General features: G+C 39.1%; 1 protein-coding gene across 3 annotated transcripts in view; it reads left to right on the top strand.

Annotated features, from left to right (window-relative positions):
* Gabrb1 (gamma-aminobutyric acid type A receptor subunit beta1) overlaps positions 1 to 22782 on the top strand; it is a 381088-nt gene that overhangs the window by 336652 nt on the left and 21654 nt on the right. For 2 of the 3 annotated variants that reach the window (XR_005976095.1, XM_041671139.1), the window contains exons 6-8: positions 5955 to 6092; positions 6270 to 6422; positions 10014 to 10258. Coding sequence is in view for 2 of the 3 variants with exons in the window: in XM_041671139.1 (XP_041527073.1) it covers positions 5955 to 6092; positions 6270 to 6422; positions 10014 to 10258 (536 nt within the window). In the remaining variant the exon portion in view is untranslated. The remainder of the gene's footprint in view (positions 1 to 5954; positions 6093 to 6269; positions 6423 to 10013; positions 10259 to 22782) is intronic. The other variant, XM_041671140.1, reaches the window with a different exon arrangement.

The raw sequence follows: 22782 nt of genomic DNA, 5'->3' as shown, positions 1-22782 counted from the left end.
TCAGGAAAGGAGCATTGATGGCTAACCTGAACACGAGACCCCCCCCCCTTTGGTTAGGCACTGGTGTGGGAGGTTCTTCTGTTCGTGTGTTGCTTTCATTGGTTAAATGAATAAAAAAAAACTGCTTTGGGCCTGATAGGTCAGAACTTAGGTAGGCAGAGAAGACAGAATTGAGTGCTGGGAAGAAGGGCAGAGTGGGAGACGCCGTAGATCTTCTGCCTGAGACGGACGCTGGTTAGAATCTTGTCGGTAAGCCACAGTCACATGGCTAAACACGGATTAATAGAAATGGGTTAAATTAAGATGTATAAATTAGCCAATAAGAAATTAGAGCTAATTGGCCAAGCAGTGTTTTAATGAATACAGTTTCTGGGTAGTTATTTCAGGTGTAAGCTAGCCAGGCAGCCGGGACAAAAAAGGGACCCTTTCCTTGTAACAGGGAACAGAATTAAAAATTTCAGACTTCTAAATGAGGTTTGGTCTTTTGGCAACCTACCTCAATTCTGAAGCTACTGATTATCTTGTGAGAGTCACCTCATTAGAACAAAAGATGCTCTGGCCACCCAGAAAATTCCAAATAATTTAGAAGTTTGGTATCAGAAACAAAGAACAAAGGAATCAATGTCTTACCATGCCACAAAAACTAGGAGGAAAAAATGTGATTTTTTTTCCCAAGACAAACTATTCTGTCCTTTAACTGTGACACAGCTAAAACATAGCATAATGTGGCCAGGAGGGGCTATTTGTTTTGAAAACATGTCTCTGGAAACAAACAGCGAGATGCTCATCTATTAATAGGATTAGCATTTCCTTGTGACTATTTTTTTATTCATCACTAGAGCAACCTTGACTCTGATCTTTTGTCAAAAATTTCCAGGAAGCATATTCATCTGCATGACGGAATGCAGAGTAGCTTCGCTGGCATTTATTAAGACGGGAAGAGATTTTTTTTAATCATAAACCTGATGTTCACATACCACATGGCAATTGGTGCTGACAGTGAGAAAGACATCACTCAATTCTTTCCGAGGGTAAGAAATCTAAATTCTGCTGACATGTCGGCTGATGAGATCAATTCAGTCTGGGTACGATTCAAGATGTTGACAGAATCAGTAATTTAATGTGTAACGAATCTTTCTCTGTCCCACCAGTCATCTCTCAAACAATGACAGAGAGACATTAATTATGAAAGTTTGGCCATTACCTTAAGCTTGTCTCTCTGGCTCTTATAACTTAAATTAACCCATATTTTTATTAATCTACATTTTACCACTGGGCTCGTACTGTGACCTCTCCTCCTGCATGTCCTGCTTGTTGTGTGCCTCCTCGTGACATATCACACACGCTTGTTCTGTGCCTCCTAGTGACATCTTGCACACACTTAAATTCATCCTCCCTTTCTTCTTCTCTCTCTCTCCCTGGAAATTCCACCTGTTTCTCCTGCCTAGCTATTGGATAGTCAGCTCTTTAGTAGACCAATCAGAAGGCACCTTAGCAGAGGCACACCTCTACAGTGTAACAGATACTCTACAACACTAACAAGACAGCTTCATATTCCTCAGCAGAAGTCAAAACATTTCATCTCATTTGATGAGGATTCAGAGCAAGTGAACCTAGAAAATGTGATAAACAGAAAAACATATTTGGGGCTAAAACAATCAGATAAGAATTAAGTGGATAAATGATGGTACCACTGCATAGAGTGCTGCTTAAAATGTCTTTGTCTGCCTAGAGGGATATCACTAAGAGAATGTTAGAGGACACACTCCTTGTCTCTGCCATTCCACACTCATCTCAATCAACTAAAATTATGATAAGGGACATATTTTCTAAATTTAGAGATAGTATAAAACTAAAAAGACCCAAATAAACAAAGAAAAAAGAAAATCTTAGTGGACAAAAATAGTGAGTGAAGTAGAAATTAGATAAAATTTAATGGAGGCAATATTAGATTCTACCCTTGTGTCCAAAGGGGGGTAGACAGCTAACAGTATTTCTGCTTATTGCTCTTGAGTTAAAATAGCTCCAAAATTCCTACTTCCCAAGACTGCTTCTTTGATAAACCAAGTTCCCAACACATGAACCTTGCTGGACACATTCACAGTGTTACAATCTATATCGTCACCTAGCCTTAAGCTAGAATGTATTGTAAGGATTGAGCTAAGTCCATCAAGATCATGAAACTTGAGATGTTGCAAAAACCTTTCTGCAAAAAGAAATACATTTACATATGTCTGCTCCTGGATGGAAGTTTAAGCCTCTACATCATCTCGATGCATCTAAGAGCAACATCTGACAACTCATGTGTCTCTCCTAAGCACAGGGGAGAGTCCCTTTTAGAGTTAGCAGAGTAGAAAATTCATCCAAAATATATTATTTCAAGCAGAAAGAATACTAATATTCAGACACTTCTACACTGCACTAGCTCTGTGAATCTTTATCTGTTGACATCAGCTTAATTTTCTCTGTACTTTCTGCATCACTAAGAAGTCCCCAGGGGCCGAGAGGAAATTCTGAGTGCTTCTTTGCGGTTGTTGCTAGGAAACAACATCCTTCGTATCGGAGTTCTCAGACTGAACCGCTGTGTGAAGTCACCGGTTGATAAAGGAAAACCTTTGGTAAATAGATTGTTTAGGTGTGAGTAAATTGATGTTCCTTCTCTGTGGCAAAATGTTCTCATGTAACCTTTGAATAATAGTGTGCTTCTAGGCCTCTATTCTTCGCTTGGATCCAGCTGCCATTATTGCTCCCATGAGGACTCCAACATCTATATAAATGGGAGTGAGCATTCTCTGTTTCTCCCAAATCATCTGTAATTATCTCGGTGCCTAGAGCGCTGTGCGTAATGAGTTTTAGTTAAACAAAGTGAAGTGAGATTGGAAATAAAGACCCAGACCACTGACTGCCTAAGTTATTGGATTCTCTAGTCCCTACTCAGCCACAGGGAGGTACGTGTCTAGACGTCCGGCAGATAGACACCCAACGCACTGCATATGCCAACCCCACATAGACTATGCTTTCCTTTACATACATATCTAGGACATAAATTAGACAAAAGAAAGAATAAATAATAACCACGGTAAAACAGAAACAATTATAAGTGGAACATACATAATGACAACTATAACAAACTTTAATCAGGGGTTACGTGAATATAGTCGTACTATGTGTTCTGATGGACGCTCCACCTGAGCCCCTGGCACACCATAATCATCCCAGAGTGGAAGCTCCACCCCTCTCTCTCTCCCCAGACCCTGCCCCTCAGAAAGTCTACCAAACAGTGACCCCTCCCCTCAGAAAGTCCATCAAGAGTTAGTTCCTTCTCGGGGTTGCTCAATGCCGTGCTAATAGGCTAATTAAGACGTGGCTGTCATATTTACCATGTGATTCTTATCCCACCCTCCTAGGTCACCCAGGAGAGTTTCGTTATGTTCATTAAACCTGGATTTGTTAATATAGTCTGGTTGACTTATTACATCAGCGGCACTGATATCTAATAACTGGGGATTCAAAACTTATCGCTATCAAGAAGGGTTGATGGAGTGTGAGCACTGTGGTACTGAGACAGTTGGATAACTCATATGATTACTACATGGCAGATAGGTGGAAATCATAAACAACTCAACAAGAATGTGCTGGACAGAGGTCTCTTGCATCATGGATGAACTAGAGCATGAGAGCATGGGATTTCATAGAACAGCTAAGAATGATGTATGGTTCAAACTCATGATATGTATATGCTTGGAATTTTCCATTTAATATTTTCAGAAGACAGTTAACTGGGCCACCTAGGCTGTGGGAAGGGAAATTTTACATAAAAGAGAATGAATGTGAATATTAAAATCTGCTTTGGCTGGTTGTCACATTCAAGTTTTATTTAATGTTATGCTGCTGCCCAGAAGTAGGATCTTTCAGGGCTGCCAGTTTGGCTCACCTCAAACACTCCCTTCTCTCTTAATTCAAACTACAAACTGCCTGTGACTATCACAACTTGAAGTGCTGCTTACATTTTTCCCCTAGATTTTGACAACAAAGCAGCAGCTGACGGTTGAAATCTATCACCTTGTTAATTTAGAAAGCAGAGCAAGTCAGAAGCTTCTAATTCCTGGATATGGAGACTATACATCTTCTCTATCCATTTGTCTACATAACTGTCTGTATGTCTGTCTATCCATCCATCAGCTATCCATCTATTCAGCTATCCATGTATCACTCATCTACCCATCACATAGCTATGTCTCCATCTATCCATCATCAAACTTTCAATCACCTATCTAAAATCCATTCATCCATCACCCACCAATTTACTTATCAATCCGTCCATCACGTATTTATCTCTCCATTCACCTGTAACTCATCTTTCTATCTACCCATCATCACACATCTATCTGTGTCTCCATCCATCCATCTACTGATCTACCCTCAATCCATCGCCCAACTATCTATCTCCTTATGTATCTTTTCGTGGATTCTTAACAGATACACAAAACAATGTTAAACATCAGTGTCACACTTTCATACCCAAGTTTGACATAAATCCCCAAAGCATCAATTAGTCCCTGGTAGATTGTGTTAAGCCCTATAGGTAAAGAGGACCATGCAGCCTCTTAAAAACAATGTTTATATATAACAGTAAATGTCTTCTATTTTCATGTTTATATTTGGGTCATTGTAGATGGATTATTTCATATGGATATTATACTTTGAAGAAAGAGTAAGTTTTTTAATCTAAATGGTCATGGTTTAATAAGAAATTAAATATACTGTAATTTGTTGCAATAAATGGTTATTTTACAGGATACCAGGTATAAAACAGCTATTATTCAATAAATTCAAGAATAAGAATTTTAAAATTTTTTGAAGAGTAATTTTAATTATTTTAAGAAGTAAAATTGAGACTTTTTTCTTAAGGCACACATACCCTAAAAGGAGGACAAGAAGAATGACTAAAATTTATGTCATTCTTGAAGTGGTAAATTGATGCACTTCTTCAACACTTATATTCAGCTTCCAAATTTTAAACTTAAAAAAAAATCTTGGAAAGATATTACTGCTTTAATCAAACTAGGCCAGCATAATGCATACTACAAAGAGGGTTATCATTGAAACTTGTGTCAGCAACTCTAATTTAAAAATGATGCTTCTTTATTTGAGGTGAATATTAAAAGAAAATGGAAAAATCAACTGCGTGTTTAACTGGTAAAAAATGGATTTTAAATGAGCCAATTTTTTTAGACTTTTTAAAACATATCCATGCATTATTCATGTTATACAGTTTACTCTTGTACACCATCATGACTCAGCACTGCCACTGACAAATGGGGACAGAACAGAAAGACATGAGCAGACCATGAACACAGCACCTTCCATGCCAAGGCCAGGGCACACTTTCAACTGTCTTTAGTTTCTCTGAGTGTAGATAGATAGACAGACAGACAGACAGATAGGTAGATAGAGAGATATAATCCTGGTTGCTTTTCTAAATGAAATGTGTGTTTATTTTTAAATGCCTTGATCATTTATTCAAGATCTGATCTTTCACTATATTCTCATAACCTCTAGGCTTTCTTTTAATAACTGTGTTTATCATTTAATTCTGTTTTTGTTCTTAGATAATACATAATCCAAATCAATTTCCAGAGCCCTGGAATGCAACCACCCCTTACTTTAATAAAAGAGCGCCTGTCCATAGATACAATAAAAACAAATTTGTAGCAGTTTATAAAAGTTCAGAGAGTTTATGCTCACTAAAGCTAAATGATTCTTTCCTCTGGGTAGCCACTCCCAACTCAACAGAAATTGCACTTGATGAAGATCTAGCTACCATCCAAATCCAAAATGATAGTCTTTGCCCTAGTCTGTTTTGAATCTTCCTCTGGCTGGAATATTGTCTTCAGAATGCACCTCTAGAGCAGCTGTGCTCTGTGTGACTAGGTTGTGCTTCTTCACTTCAGATGGCTATACCACTGATGACATCGAGTTTTACTGGAATGGAGGAGAGGGAGCAGTAACCGGGGTCAATAAAATCGAGCTTCCTCAGTTTTCAATTGTTGACTACAAGATGGTGTCCAAGAAGGTGGAGTTCACAACAGGTGAAGAGGTTTCTTCCCTATTAATCCATGAATGTATGAAAAGGAGATGATGATTCTAATCCAATGATAACCTTTCTTTCTTTTCTTTTCTTCCTTCCTTCCTTTCCCCCTCCCTCCCTGCTACCTTCTTCCCCTTTTCTTCCTTCCTTTCTCTCTTCCTTTCTCTTTGAAACCCAGGGGCATATCCACGACTATCACTAAGTTTCCGCCTAAAGAGAAACATCGGTTACTTCATTTTGCAAACCTACATGCCTTCCACACTGATTACAATTCTGTCTTGGGTGTCATTTTGGATCAACTATGATGCATCTGCAGCCAGAGTCGCGCTAGGTAATGCCTTCCCACTTTTTCACAGTTGGTAAATCAGACCTTCAAACAAAGATGCAATACTAGTGATCAAGAGTAAAAGCTTCATTTAGCAAGTAAAAGAAGTAGGCTACAATAGGATGCTTTAAAATAAAATATCCAGGACAAAGTATGAGTGTTTATAATGAGTGAAATATCTTTTTAGATTTGATAAAAGATTTTTGAATATGGTTCTCATTGTATGAGTGTTTTGTGGATTACATGTTAGAACCTCAGTATACCGTATGTTTCACCAAATGCATGATAACCTCCTCTTTAGTCTCTGCTTTTGACTCCGAGTTTTAATTAATTGTTTTAAAATAAACATGGAGGAAGCTAAACATTTAGATGCTTAGCAAGCTGCATCCATTGTCAGGAAAGAGTACCCTTTGATTGACCAAAATTAAAACACATGAAATGAAGTCTTTCCTTAAAATATAGATCATTATATTCAATAAGGCACAAGCAATTCATCGGCTATATTAATGATCTGTGATTGAGTCAGAATAAAAGATTGTTTCCTGTTTGGTGAAACAAAATCAGAATTAATCTTACCATGGTTGAGTAATTGCTGAAATTGAAAAGCTATATTGAGATTATAAATTTCGGGGGGGAGGGTTAGGATGTGTAAAATATGTCTGATGATCTCTTGTAGCCATGTGCAGGTCTACACTCAGACACATTTTAGATACCACTCCAGTTTCAGAGAGAAACACGGGAAGGGGGAGCGATATCACTTCTGCTAAGATAACTAATATCTCTTCTCTCAATTACTGAGTTGAATTAATTGACCAGTATATTCCTTAATTGGCATATCTCCAGCCCTCTTCAATTTACTTAGTGCCTAAGACTTTCAAAGCCAAGTGTTTGCAGCCTCACATCAACCTTAAGATATTCTAAGTATAAAGAAAATGGACAGTTTTTCATATCATTGAGCCTATAATTAGTGATCCTAGAGAAGCTAAATAAGGAGAACTCATTATATATTCATCTTCAACATACAGGTTTAATAAGAATGCAATCATGTGCATACACTAGGGTTAAAGAAAACCCTATCCAGTCAAAAGTTGGTGCACTCAGGTTTTCTATACAAGCCTATTCTCAAAGCAAGTGACATTTTAATTAAAGATATTAGAGGGACTGAAAAGATATGTCAGTAGTTAAGAGTTTATATCCTTGCAAAGGACATGAGTTCAGTTCCCAGCACCCATGTTGGGTGGCTCACAACCACCGGTAGCTCGAGCTCGAGGGGATCTGATACCCTCCCTTCTCTGGCCTTCTTGGGTCCTTGCACTCACAGACATAGATTCTCACAAAAGCACATAATTTTACAAAGCCAAATATATATGAAAGATGTTAGCATATAATGACCTTTTGATCCTTCAAATATTAAAGCAAGCCGGGCGGTGGTGGCGCACGCTTTTAATCCCAGCACTCGGGAGGCAGAGGCAGGAGGATCTCTGTGAGTTCGAGGCCAGTCTGGTCTACAAGAGCTAGCTCCAGGACAGGAACCAAAAGCTACGGAGAAACCCTGTCTCGAAAAATCAAAAAAAAAAATATTAAAGCAAGATATTATAACATACATAGTCTTAAAAACATTTATTTACTATTTGCACACTTAAAACAAAGATTAAAAACATAAATTCAGTGACTATGTAAATAGAATGTTTCTGTCTATCACATTACTAGAACTATTTTAGATGAAATCAAAAGAAACAAGGTAATTTATAATGGAGTTCTTATCCAACACATTTGAATTAATCACTGCTCTGAACCATTTTTCTCTTTCAAATAATATTTTTATTTATTCTTTGAAAAACTCAGACATGTATACAATGTATTTTGATCATATCACACTACTACTTTCTTCTAACCCCCCCAGGAACCTCCAACACATCTCCCTTCTGACTTTATATTTATTGTTATTGATAAGAAAACTGTGATTATATGTACAATGAAATGTAATTCAGCTATAAAAAATTACATCATGAAAATTATAGGTAAATGCATGGAAATGGAAAAATGTTGTGCCTTACCTTCCGATGGTACTCCTGTTGAGTCATATTAGAGAATCTATAATCTAGAGTTATTCCTTGATGGATGACAGAAGCCCCCTTTTCCCTTCCTTTACTTTGCTCCCTTTTATTCCCACCACACCACTGACTTCTCATCCTTTTTACAATGCTGTCTTTGTTTAATGGTTCTCATCTTATTTCAGATATTACCATCAAATCCCTTGCTTTAATTTAAAAGTTTTTGTGGAACATCTTGCTCTTTTGTCCTGTTAGCTGGGCAACCTACATGAAGACAGCTAATCTGAGAGTTTTATTTGCTCAGTTGCTTTTGGTTCTTTGAGACAGGGTCTCATGTTGCACAGACTGTCCACCACCATACTCAGCTACAGAGTTCATCTTTTTCCACCTATAAAATAAGAACAATATAGTTAGTTCCCCCATCATATTCAGTGGGCTGTTGTGATACACTGTACAAACGTGGAGCTCTGGTATTAGGAGTGGAATTACAAACTGTTTACACAAAGTCTAGCTTCTTTTTTGTATTTCTTATTTCTTCCAATCATTATTCCATCATTACCATTATCACCACAATACACTCAGTATGCTGTCAAACAAGCTGTATACCATTATCACTGTTTAGATTCAGCAAAGCAGATGAAACATAGCCTGTGCTGCATTTGTAGGCAGTAAGTTTTTAATCAAATCCAAAGGCTGATTTTTAATAAACCTTTCCCTGGCATTAGGAAATGAATTTGTTACAGGCTTTCGAACCAATGAAACAGAGGTAATATTTCAAAAACCAAAACAGCGAAATCATGTTTTATATAAAGAATGCTTGATGCATAATCACAAAATTCCTTACATATAGACATTTAAGGCAATCCCATACATGAGTGACAAGTAACAGAAAAGGTAAAATGAAATTGTGAGAGAGGTGTGTTGCAGTCTCGTGAGATTAAGTCAAATTAAATTAAGCTTTGAGTCTGGCAGTGGACACTCTGAGGATCAGAATCACATGGGCAGATTCCAGAGGGAAATGACTGAGAAATGGAGAAAAAGGAAAGGAAGAATATAGCTGAAGAAGGCTGTAGCTACATAACAGATGAGAGACAGTTGACAGTGGGATTACAGGGAAATAATTTCAATCGTGTGTGTGTGTGTGTGTGTGTGTGTGTGTGTGTGTGTGTGTATGGGAGTATATGTGTATACTCAGTGTATACATGAAGGTCAGACAATAACTTCCTAAGTTGGTTGTCACCTTCTACCTTATTTTTGACAGTGGAATTTGTTGTGATTTTCACAGCTTCTTTTCTTATATTTTGTGCTTGTTTTTAAAATGTCATTAACATTCCATTATCTGTGCATTCTATGCTGTGTCTTAGAACCAGAGGCTAGAGAGAGCCTGGCATTTTGTCTTTAGGTATGTGTACACTCTATTCCAGTGGCGTAGCATGCGACTTCCACCGTCACAACACGTTAGGGATGGCATTTGTCTTCTTGGTCTTGGAAAACAAGACGTCACAAAGGTGCCTTCAGCTAAGCTTCAGTTTCCTGTCCACAGGAATTACCACGGTGCTGACAATGACAACCATCAGCACTCACCTCAGGGAGACTCTGCCAAAGATTCCTTACGTCAAGGCGATTGATATCTACCTGATGGGCTGCTTTGTGTTTGTGTTCCTGGCCCTGCTGGAATATGCTTTCGTAAATTACATTTTCTTTGGAAAAGGCCCTCAGAAGAAGGGAGCAAGCAAACAAGACCAGAGTGCCAATGAAAAGAACAAACTGGAGATGAACAAAGTCCAGGTAATGCATTATATATTACTGATAGTATCTCTATTATTTTTATCAATGACCGTGTACCCAGGAGTTTTATTAGCCGAAAATTATGTTTGTGAAGTGGTATTTGTTGTTATTAAGGCCAAACCATCTCCTCAATTCACAGATTTGAGAACAGTGGATTAAAGAAATGAGAATGAAAATTATATAAATGAAAAAGCATATGTATCAGTTTAACTTGGTTGTAACAAAGTAGCTGAAGCAAACCAATCATATAAAGAAAAGCAGTTTGCTTAGCACACAGTTTTAGAGGCCGGGAGTCTAAAGAGTATAATACCTCAGCCACTGTGGTTGATGGTAAGTTACATGGAGGACAAAGTGATTATGTCACAAAACAAAAAGCCAGACAGAAATTTGGGGCTCTCAAAACCCTTTCAGAGAACAGCACCTACAATTAGATCGCCACCTTGCATTAGGCTGTAGCTCTTAAAGATCTACCTCCTAATGTTATCACACTGAGAATGGAGTTTCCAGCACATGAAAAATTGGGGGATACACTTAACCTATAACTCCACTGTAATATATACCTATGACTGAGGTCAGCCTCAAGCCTGTTATGATTTAGTCTACGCTATTTGTAAAATTACACTTAAAAGAATAATGTGAGCTCTGCTTGATAAACAAAGCAGAGAAGGACAGTGAACAGACTTAGACTCTGACCCTCGCTGGAACTGAAGTCCTCCATAGAGTGGTTAAGCCAGAAGCTCAGTTCAACCATGAAAGCAACTAGACTGGGGAGGGGGGTACTTATAAGTACCTCTCACAGAAAAAAAGAACAAATGCAGTGCCAAAATTAAAAACAAAGTGTTTTAAATGAAGGCAGAGTAGTTTGTACCAAACTCTCTAATAGACAGAAGTTATTAAAGACTGGCATTTTTAAAATTCTGCTTAAAGATGTAAGTGATGGAAAACAAGCAAAAGAAAGAAAAGAATCGACCTTCAAAAGAAGAGTAAATTGTATTATGAGAACCGCAGGTATATGTATGTGAGGTATATAGCTTTCCCCAGCAGCACTTCAGCAGAAAACTACAGTTCTGTTCACTGAATGAGTCAATGCATAGATGCTGATACTTCCAGGGGTATCTGAAATTTCAGAAGGAAGTAAATAATAGGAGATACTTGTACTTTGAGTATTGACTTCCTTTGAATGTTCAGGTAAGAGCCCAAGAAACCAAGATGGCAAATTCATGGTTAGTACAGAGTGTTGGCTAGACAGGATGTGGACTCACCTAGGAGACAAGCCTCCAGGTGTGCTTGAGAGGGATTCTTTAGTTTGGGTTAGCCCCTGGGGCAGCCTTGAGCGATTATCTCAATTAGGTCAATTGAGATAAAAAGACCCACCCTAAAGAGTGCAGCACTGTTCTCTGGGTTTACATCCTGAATTGCATAGAAAAAATAAGCAGCTAGCTAAAGAGAGCATTCATTGCTCTCTGGTTCCTGACTATGAACGAAACGTGGTCAGGTTCCTCAAGCATCTGTCTCAGAGACTTCTTGACCATGATGGACAGTACTCTTAAATTGTGAGGCAAAGCAATTGGTCTTGTGGGGTATTTCTTCACAGTAACAGAAAAGGTGGTTAAGGCAACATCAAAAAGAAACACAGTTACAAGACTACAAATTAAATGCCAAAAGAACAAAAAAGTTTCAACTGCTGGGTGGTGGCCCACGCCTTTTAATCCCAGCACTCGGGAGGCAGAGGCAGGCGGATCTCTGTGAGTTTGAGGCCAGCCTGGTCTACAAGAGCTAGTTCCAGGACAGGAACCAAAAAGCTACAGAGAAACCCTGTCTCGAAAAATCAAAATAAATAAATAAATAAAAAATTTAAAAAAAAAGTTTCAACTGTGGTCCACAATGTAGAATTCAGTACTTGAACTTAGAGTTTGTTTCTAGCCCATTCTTGTACTAAGTATATTAAGCTTTTCATTAAATCTCCAAAATGATCATAATTTAGGAATAAAGTTTAAGTCGTAAGACTAAGACAAAAAACCTGAAGTAGACCATCTAAGTTATGGTTTCTGTTGCTGTGAAGAGACACCATGACCACTGAAACTCTTACGGAAAACATGCAATGGGGTGGCTCACATGCAGGTCAGAGATTTAATCCATTATTATCATGGTTGAGAATAAAAGTGGAATACAGGAAGATACGGTACTGGAGCTGGGAGTATTTACATCTTGATCCAAAGATGACAGGAAGTAGTCTGACTCACTGAGTGTGGCTTGAGCATATATGAGACCTCAAAGTCCACCTCCACAGTGACACACTTCCTCCAACAATCCCACACCTACTCCAACAAGGCCACACTTTCTAATAATACCACTTCTTTTGGGGGCCATTTTCTTTCAAATCACCACATGGACCCTGTCTAACAATATATAAAGCCAAATTTCCACCTATTCTAGGTAATATGCTAGTGATTATAATGCATAAAAAAAGAAACCCAAAATTCTTCAGAAATGATAAAATAATCCAGAGTCTCTATAATACATCATTCCAAATATCTAGTACATAGTAAAATATTAAATTACCTGAACAGAAATAGGAAAATGATATCACAATCAAAAGCAATATGACTTTAAGACTCTCAAGTGTTGACTTGGAAAGCAAGCACTATAGAATAACTGTAATTAATATATTTGAAAGTCTGTAGGAAGTGGAAATACTAGCCTAGACCTGAAAGCAGCCAAAATATTCTGAAATGGATCCATAGAATACTATTTTCGTCAGGGTTTTTATTGATGTGATAAAACACCATGACCAAAAGCAACTTGGGAAGAAAAGGCTCATTTCAGCTTACATGTCCCAGTTGAAACCACGAAATAGAATGGATGTAAGTCACAGGCTTGAACATGCCATTCAGTGAACTAATATTGCATCCTGTGGAGTAGAAAGGATTAGTTCCAGTTCCATTACTCAGGCTCTTCCCGTGAACACTGCCCTTTGGAGATTCCTGAACTGGAACCATGGCTCTCTGCTTGAACTTACTTCTAGTTCTGTTCCTGTGGACTCCCATACCTTCACTGTGCGACTGCTCTAATAGCATGTGTTTGTGTAGTTACTCTTTAGCATTTGTCTCTTATTAGACTGTAGTTTACAACAGGCAACAGGGCCTTTGTCTGCTGTGTTTACTATGCTTTCCTCAATCTCTATAATGGGGTAGAAATCAAATAAGTATGTCTCAAGTGAATGTATGTATATTAGATAGACTTTCCCCATTAAGAGTTTTCAGAATTTATTCAAATTTTGAATGACATGTCATAATGCTTTATGAATTTTCCCATCTTATTATGAAATGACAAAAAAAGAGACAATAACCTACTTTAGCTTCTGCCCAAGGCTGTCTTGCTGTTTCTATTAGTGTGTGTGTGTGTGTGTGTGTGTGTGTGTGTGTGTGTGTGTTTTGCTGGGGATTGAACTCAGGGCTTCTAGGCATACTAGGCAATGAATTCTCTAATGTTTTTATCAAACATGCTAAATCATCATGCCATGTACTATGAAAAAATAACCATTAAAGGTGATTAGGACTTTACTGGCTTTTTCATATGTAGATGGAATAATAACTGCACAATGACTTAGTTAGGATTACTCTTGCTGTGACGAAATATCATGACCTAAAGCAACTTGGGGAGGAAAGGATTTATTTGACTTAAACAGCACTGTTCATCCTCAAAGGAAGTCAGGACAGGAACTCAAATAGGGCAGGAAGCTGGAGGCAGGAGCTGATGCAGAGATCATGGGGCGGGGGCTGCCTACTGACTTGCTCTCCTTGGCTTGCTCAACCTGCTTTGTTATGGAACCCAAGAGCACATATATCATCAATCACTAATTAAGAATATGCCCTATAAGCTTGCCTACAACCTGATTTTTATGGAGGTGTTTTCTAAATTGAAATTTCCCCCTTTCAGATGACTTTAGCTCGGGTCAGATTGATATAAAACCATCCGACACAAGTAGTGTCACCATCTCATGTGACTGAAAATGATCCTGCAAATGCTTGACCTCCTCCCCATCTTCTCAGCCAGGGATTCAGAGAGGCAGTGTGTCCATAACAAATGTCATCTGCTCAGCTTATCATCTCCGGAAGTTAAATAATGTCAGCTGTGCTATTTCAAAAACCGACACGTGGTGGTTAAATTCAAATTTGTAGAAATTATTGTATTTCCCCTTAGTATGGTGGATGGATGATCTTCCTCTTTCCTGTGAGATGCTTGTAAAAAGTTAAACTTGATTGATATGTGTCTAGTCTCCCCGATTTTTCAGTTTAGAAAGCTCTAGGATTTGCCTCAGCATCTTGGAGTGTGGAGTGACATTGTTCATTATTACACGTTATTTTTGACGGCCTCAGCTGGACAGTTAGGTCAAGGGATATCCAGACTGATACCTCAGAAGTGCAGACCCCATATTGATTTACACTTCCACCAGCTGCAGTGAAGCATTTTTTTTATAGGAGTGCAGATGCCGAATCCAGACATTATGAGAGTTTCAATCTCCAAGGTGATAAAGACTGTAGATTCATGAACCCCTCGGGCACCATTTGAAGCTAGGGATGGGATTTCGGGTTTTGAAAGACAGATTTCACAGCCCAACAAGACTTTGAGTAAGCTACCTCTGGGATAGCTTTAAACTAACCGGGAACTTTTTTAGTTGTGTGTACGGGCTACAGAGTCCGCTGTGTGAAAATGGATGGAAACCGATGAAATGGATGCTGGGGTGGTCTGTGACCAGAGACTACTAAAAGGCATTGTAAATAATGAAGAACACAGGGAGGCTCTATGAAAGATTCATAACAAATGTGCAGTTGCAACCCCAAAGGTTAAGACGGAGAACTTGCTTTCTGTAATTAGATATCAGTTCTAAGATCGGTCTCTTCTCCCTGATGTCTGCTCTTTGTGCTAAATCATCCAAACATTGCCAGGCAACTTTCTGCATGTGCAGGAAGTTGTGCAGTGTGTTGCTCTCCAAAATGCATGTGAAGATGAGTATTTCAAAAGTAAGAAGCTCCGGGATTATGTCAGGAGCATGCCTTCTGGCTCAGCACTCATCAGCGGCATCTCCCTTCAGGGTGCCTGGAGAACATAGACCCTGTCTGGTGAAACTGGGTGTCTTGATTTGGCAGCTTGAATGCTGCTATTTCCACTGACAAGCCTATGATGTTTGCTCATGGGCTTCATGATTTCGTCCAAGTCTAGGTTGAATCACATTTTTTTTTCCCTAAACATGTTTACATGTATCACATCTCCAGAATTCTCAGGAGTCTAACTAAAGTCCTCCTTTTCCTCACTTCTTTGTTTTTGCCTCCTCTTCCTGATCCTCCTCTTTTCCTCTCCTCTCTCCTCTCTCTTTTCTATTATCTATTTTCTTACTTTCCAAACAGTTAGGAATCTTTTGATGAGTGAGACAGAGATCTGACTTAGTAACTAGCCTGATTCTAGTTTTCTGTGAGGCTCTTTTCAAATGAGCAAACACTGTAAGTGGAAAACCTCCCTCTTAATCCCTTAATTCCTGTTTCCTTTACATTGGCATTATTTTCAGTGGATCTTTCTCTCATGGTAACTTCCAAAGCTCTAGGTTTATAGTGTCAAGATCTGTAATCCCAGCCCAGCCCATAAGTACTTTATGCCAAACCCAATAATGACAACCAAAGTAAGTCCTGGGTTTGAGTTGTTTTTTTTTTTTTTTTCAACTTAAGTCTCTTTGCATGCAGAATTCAGTCTTTATGAGTAAAACAGAAAACACCAAACACTCAGGTCTGGGCAACACATGCCTGTGGCATCTAAATGATGCCATCAGAGCCACTGTAACCATATGCCCCAAAGGAATGTCAGAGTGGCTGACTCAAACCAAAATAAAGGGGAGTCAGAAAGACCAAACCAACAGGCATCACCCCATGCAATGAAAATCCTTGGATTGTGTGTGTAAAGTATAGGCTGGGAGCATGAAACCGTACAATGAAATAAAGGTAAAACAGACTTTTTAAAAGAATTTTCAAAGTTGATTCACACGCACTTTTGTTTTGATCACTGAAACTAAAGTGTTCAAAGAGAAGGTGGGGAGCTCGAGTTTGGGGCTCTTCTTTTTGCGGACGCTGAGTCCCCCTGTAGGTCACCTCAGGCTCAGTTCTGGAAGAACCAGGAAGCTAGAGAGTGTTGAGTTGCAGTTGACTCCTGCCTATCTGAGCTTATATTCTTTTGAAATCATTGAAAATTGTGTGTAGAAGGGAAGGAGAGATACTCAGCAGATGGCAGTACTCGATGCTCTTGCAGAGGATCCTGATTTGGTTTCCAGCACCCACACGATGGTCCACGATCCTCTGAAACTCTTGTTCCAGGGAATTTGATGCACTCTTCTGGCCTCCTTGGGCACCAGCCATAAACCACAGACACATAGGCAAAATACTTATTCATGTAAAATAAAAATAAATATATCTTTTTTAAAGAAAGTAAAATGTGTATAAAGTTACATAAAGGACCTGACAGAATGACAGCTAGTGGTGGTCACTGCAGAAAAAAAGTGATGAGAACCCAGCCTAAAAACAATCTGAGGAATGTTCCAGGAGAATATAATGGTGCGTAAAAAGCCCTGTGGACTTAGAAAACAGTGGGAAAAGCCAGAGTCAGGCAGGGTGGTCCACAGATGCCTTCTCAGCACTTCGGAGGCTGAGTCAGAAGGACCCCTGTTTTGAGGTTAGTTAGGCTACATAGTAAGCTATTGCCCCTCTCTCACATGGATGCACACACAGAGTGCTGAGCAGAGTGCCCAGGGATACAGTGGTGAGAACGGGGACTACATACATGGTATTTACAGACAACTATGAAATTTTTAGATTTCTTTCTATGGCTTGGGAAGTAGCTAAAAAGAAAAAAAAGACATGAACAGAAAAGACATCATATTTGCATCTTATAGAATCACTCTGGCTGCTGTGCACAGAAAAAGCTGGAGGACCACATTCCTCAAAAAAGGGAAGACCAATTATGAGGCCCCAGGAGAGTGAGGTGGCCAGAATGAAGGCATGTTTAAGTGGAGCCATTGGTGTTGTTAATACACACAGGAAAAGAGAAATGTGGGAGGGAACTCAGAATGATACTTTCTGCCTGAGCAATGTCCTAGAAATTCCCAGTCACCACAGTTTATCTTCAGTATATTTTTCTATTTCCTGGAAATAAATATATTTAAAAAGTATATCTAACGTGTGTATGTTTGTTTATATGTATATAAGTTTATACTTAACCATCTACCCTTTCTCACAATGATGACAAAGTGTTCCTTCCTGCTAGTAGTTATTAGGACATGCAAGGACCTGAAAAACTGTGAGCAAAGCTCCCAACAACACAAACCCAGCCCCTGCCCAAAAGGAATTTCAGGCCAAGGGATCAGAACTTACAGCTGATATGGTTAAAAGCCTAAAAAATGTGGCACATCCAAGGAGAGGGAGAAGGATGCAGAGGCTGTGACCTTCTAGGCTGTCTATGGTAATGTATAGAGGCCACCATTCACATGAGACGGCTTCTTCAAATATACCATGAGCTTCTCAAGAACAGGGAGTTAGCAGCCAGTATCACTGTACCTACTTCCTGATATGTAGTTCAGAATCACTTAGTATATATGGATCTTTAGGAATTGGACAGCAAGGAGGCGATAACACTGTCTGCAACATGAGTTGAACCTGAAGCTATGCCTTGACAAGGCTTTAAAGCTACCACTGCCAACAAGCAATTTTTTTAAATATACTGAAATGAGTTCTGCTATGTTTATATATATTGAAAATATCCAGAGTATATTCAGTAACTAGTAACTTTTTTTTTACAATGGGAGATGATGAAGGCAGAGAGAAAGAGTAAGATAGATGCTAAACCAAGATAAAAATAAGTTGGTATGCTTGTTTAGTGTTTCTGTAAGAGGGAGACACAGTTGTCATCTTGAAGGTTTCTAGACCCCTGTCCTTTTAGACCAACCCTCAGGATTGTTTACATGCCCTTTTTTTCTCAGTCAGAATTCTCCAGAAAAATTGAGTCAATGCAATAGAACCAAGAGCATACGCATACAACAATGTTTATTTTAAGGAATTATCTTAGGCGGTTGGGGCACTGTCAAGTCTGAATTCTGTAGGCCAGGTTTCAGGCTGGAAACTAAGCTAAACTTGATCACAAATCTGTAGAACACCCTGGAATCATGGGCACAGTTTTGAGGCACACTTTCTTCTTCTCTAGGAGTTCTATATTTGCTCTGAAGCCTGTCAAGTCATAATTTAAGGTCACTAACATCATCATTTAATTACAATAACTAATTATGTTGGTTACATCTACAAAATAACTTCATTGTGATGTCAAGACTAGTGCCAATTTGGTATGTAAAATTAATGACTGCACCATTTTAGCTACCAAAGCTGACATTTACTTGTTCATTCATTCCATCTCTTTATTGTCCTAAGTACCTTTCTCAGTTTGAACAAGACAAAGTCTCTCCTACTGTACGACTCTGGTATTTTTTGAGATTAAGAGGCCTTTACATATGGATACACAGAAGCTGTGGACTGTTCTGTAGTTAATTCCAGAGGAACAAAGGAAAATGCAATTCACTTTGAATTTACACTTTTTATGATGAAATATAAGAAAAACATGACTATAAGGAAAACAATGTAAAATTCACCCAAGTAGTGTAATAGTTACACTTTCTAAATCTAAATACAATGAGGTAGAAGATAGATAGATAGATAGATAGATAGATAGATAGATAGATAGATAGATAATAGATGGATGGATGGATGATAGATAGATAGATAGATAGATGATGGATAGATAGATAGATAGATGATAGATAGATAGATAATAGATGGATGGATAGATAGATAGATAGATGATAGATAGATAGATAGATAGCCAGCTTATCTTTATATTAATTTTGAAACAAATTGATACTTAAAAGTATTGCTTCTTACCCTTCTTGAGAACATAAGGATGTAAGCCCCACTACTTTAAGAACCTTATCTGCTTGTTCACCACTATCCTCTCAGAGTTAGAATTTAAAAGCCATGTATTGTCACACCCTGTGCTGCAGGAAGGATGGAGAGAGATCAACAACCAGGGCCAGATACCCATCCCTCCTGTGGCTTTCCTTCAAATGCAAGCCCTTCCATTTGTTTGTGGTCAGCAGCTACCAAGGTCAGCTAACATGACCATCTGGAAAGAAGGTGACAGAAAGACCCAGGGTCACAATAGGGCAAACATGAAAAGGACAGTTAGAAAGGACATTGAGTGCCTATGTCCAACAGAGGTGACACCATTTGTCCAGTGAAAGATTTATAGCCAGTTCCAGGAGAGAGGGAACTTCAGTGATTGTATTGGGAGAATACAATATTAAGGGTTTTATTCTTTGAGATCCTTCCATTTCTAAAACAAAAGGCATAATGTCCTATAGCAGCATCTGGCACAGGGCCCAAGGCTCAGCAGGCATTTTATAAACATTTGCTGGATAAATGGGACAGGTGAACGAATGGGCACTTTAACTGTTTATCCGTGTTCTTCTTAAAATCACCTCCTGCAACACAGAAAATATGCCCATCCAGTAGAGTGAAGCGACAGTCAGGCCTCGGGGCTGAGTGTCCACAGCAGCACCCTCCGTTCCCCTTTATACACCAAGTAAACTGTGCTTTTAGATAATCTGTCTGATGCAGAAAAAGGAGAGACTACTTACCTGTCCTCCTGAAGCCCCAGTAATAACGCTCATTTTCTACAGATTTAGATTAAATGACTCTCAAAACATAATAAAAGATTCATTGAGTCTTTTTTGAGGAATACAGGGAATACAGGGCAGCCATTCCCTGGATGATCACACTCATCTTGGCATCACTGGAATCCATGAGCAACCACAGTCCTTACACATAAGAGCATCAGAGCACAAGATGCAGATCCTTACGGCCGCAGTTCAACCTTGCACCTCACAGCGAACCAATCAAAGGCAGGGAAAGACCCAGGTGAGGCAGTGCTAAACCTGCCTGTCCTTTCTAAATATGCCCAGGAGATGGTCAGCACAGGTTAGTGCGAAGAGATAGGAAGCCGGCCATGATCCTCATCCTCTTGTGCCTGGAAATTAATGGAAGGATCTCTTTCCTCTAGGGTGACCTGAAGAGTGGGGTACAGTTATCCCACTGAATTGTATCACCAGCAATGCTTTAGAACATCTAACAGTCCACACTTCCGTAAAGAGCCATCGTGTTTACATTCTCTTTGCTTTACTTCCATCTGACTCGAGGTCTAAAAATCCTTATTAGCTGAGTCACGCTCCCCTTAGATGTTGATCACTCATTAACTAGGCAGCTTCCGTCCAGTACAGCTTTCTTGATGTGCCTGAAGATGTGGAAAAACCAATAGACATTTCCATGTAGATCTTATTTTAGGGGAGCTGCATCAATGCTGGGTGAACAGGTCATGTAACACGCACACACAAACGCACGCATACAGGCTCACACGCATAGGATCTGTAACACCAGCTTTTACAATAACCCTATTCTAGTAAGAAAAGTTACTGAAAATATAAAAGGATTTTTCCGTGGCTCTTCTTTAATTTTCCTCTGAAGGAACACGGTAGTGTTGATTTAATAATTAAGCAAAGAGATCGACTTTCATAGGAAGTTCTAGAGCTGGATTCATTCTTTGATGTGTCAAAATGACACCAGAAACCATGGCTCCTAACTCAACAACTGAGACTGCTTTGAAAGATTCTCTTCCCTCACGAAGGCTTCTGATGTCTTTGTACCTGCAGCAGGTTGGGAAAAATATAATAAGACACTCCCTGGCTTCTGTTTAAAGAGGAGTGCCTGAATATTCATGCCAGGCTTATTCTGGTGTCTTTAATTTTGTTTGTGTAGCTGCTCATAATAATTTAAATTCACAATGTATACAATATAGGTGAGGGATTCAATTTTACAGTTTTTATTTTTTGCAATGCTATGTTACAATAGAATACTCCAAAGTCAAAGACTGGAAACAAATCCGTTAGATTACCTAGGGAAAAAAAAATCATCCACTTATATGTGAGAATGCAAAGATCTTGACTAAGCCAAGGTCACTGAACATCAGTTTGTTAAAAAAAAAAAATGTAAATCAGAATGAAAGCACAGCTCCCAGTCTCTTGGCCTGCCATCTCGACATTCTTCCAGACTCTATTCCAGCCACTGCTTTCATGCAGCTCCTATAACTAGCAAGAATTCTCCCTCTGATACAACCATTAGCATTTGAAGGAAAACATACCTTCATGACAATATCAACAACGCACCTCAATGAGACATGTGTCTTAACAATTTGTGAGCCATGGTTTTCCTGAGTATTTCAAACTCAGAAGCCATGTATTCTATTCTTTATCTTCTAAAGAATGTTCCCGTACCACTTCAGCTATGCAGCTGCAGTAACAAACTTCCTTAGGCACGACTCTTCTAAACTTCAACTCACTCTATATGATGTTGACACACACCGTAGGCTAGAGCTGTATTCCACTCCTGAGACATCAATCTAATAAATCTTTATCAATAAAAAATTGGGAGTCAGATATCAGGGTAAGAACCTGAAAGATCAGAGAAGTGGTGAACAGTGACCAATCACCTCCTACCTCTTCCATTTCTCCATCCAAAAGGGCCGAGATCCCCTCTCAGCCCTGCCTCACTACTTCCTGTCTCCTCTCTGTCTATAGTCCTCCAAACATCTATGCTTAATTTTAATCAGCTAGTGGCTAGCTCTGCCCTCGAAGAACATCAGCAGATGTGGGGTGAGCAAGGCTGAGCCTTCAAGTCAGGGTGTGTTGTGGAGCACCAGAGAAGTGGAGCTGCCTACACCTTTACCACCCAGGGGATTGTGAGTCCCAGACATGGGACCTTGAGCTAGTTAAACTGTTGGGTCTTGGTTTTGCTTTGGTTTTGATGTAACTATGCCCTGGTTCTTCCCTCTAAGAATAAGAAATATTTAACTTATTTGTTTGCTTGCTTTTTAATTTTATAGTAACCCATAGTTGCGAGACTTTAGATGTGTAAAGATGTTTTCCAGAGAACTTTGTTGTTGGAGGGAGGCTGCTAGTTAGTTCCCGGCCACTTAGCTGGGAAATAATCACACAGAAACTATATTATTTAAATCACTGCTTGGCCCATTAGCTCTAGCTTCTTATTTGCTAACTCTTACATCTTAATTTAGCCCATTTCTAGTAATCTGTGTATCGCCACATGGCCGTGGCTTACTGGGTAAAGTTCCTATTGGCATCTGTCTCTGGTGGGGCTACAAAGCTTCTCTCCAACTCCACGTTCCTTCTACCTTGCTATAGGCCAAGCCAGTTTCTTTATTCATTAACCAACAAAAGTAACACATAGACAGCCCACACCACTCGGTCTTTTAAAATGCTTAAATTTGTAAAGACTCTGGGACTTTTAGCATTATATTATGCTTTATATTGTGATAGTAACAAGAGATCTGAGGAATATACAGGAAAGGAACGGTTACTGGTTTAGGAG

This window comes from Microtus oregoni, unplaced genomic scaffold, assembly GCF_018167655.1.
Source record: "Microtus oregoni isolate MIOR12 unplaced genomic scaffold, Mior012 000021F_ref0000039, whole genome shotgun sequence".
Lineage (NCBI taxonomy): Eukaryota > Metazoa > Chordata > Mammalia > Rodentia > Cricetidae > Microtus > Microtus oregoni.
Note: the sequence above shows the minus strand (reverse complement) of the source record. Positions and strands in the feature narration are given on the sequence as shown.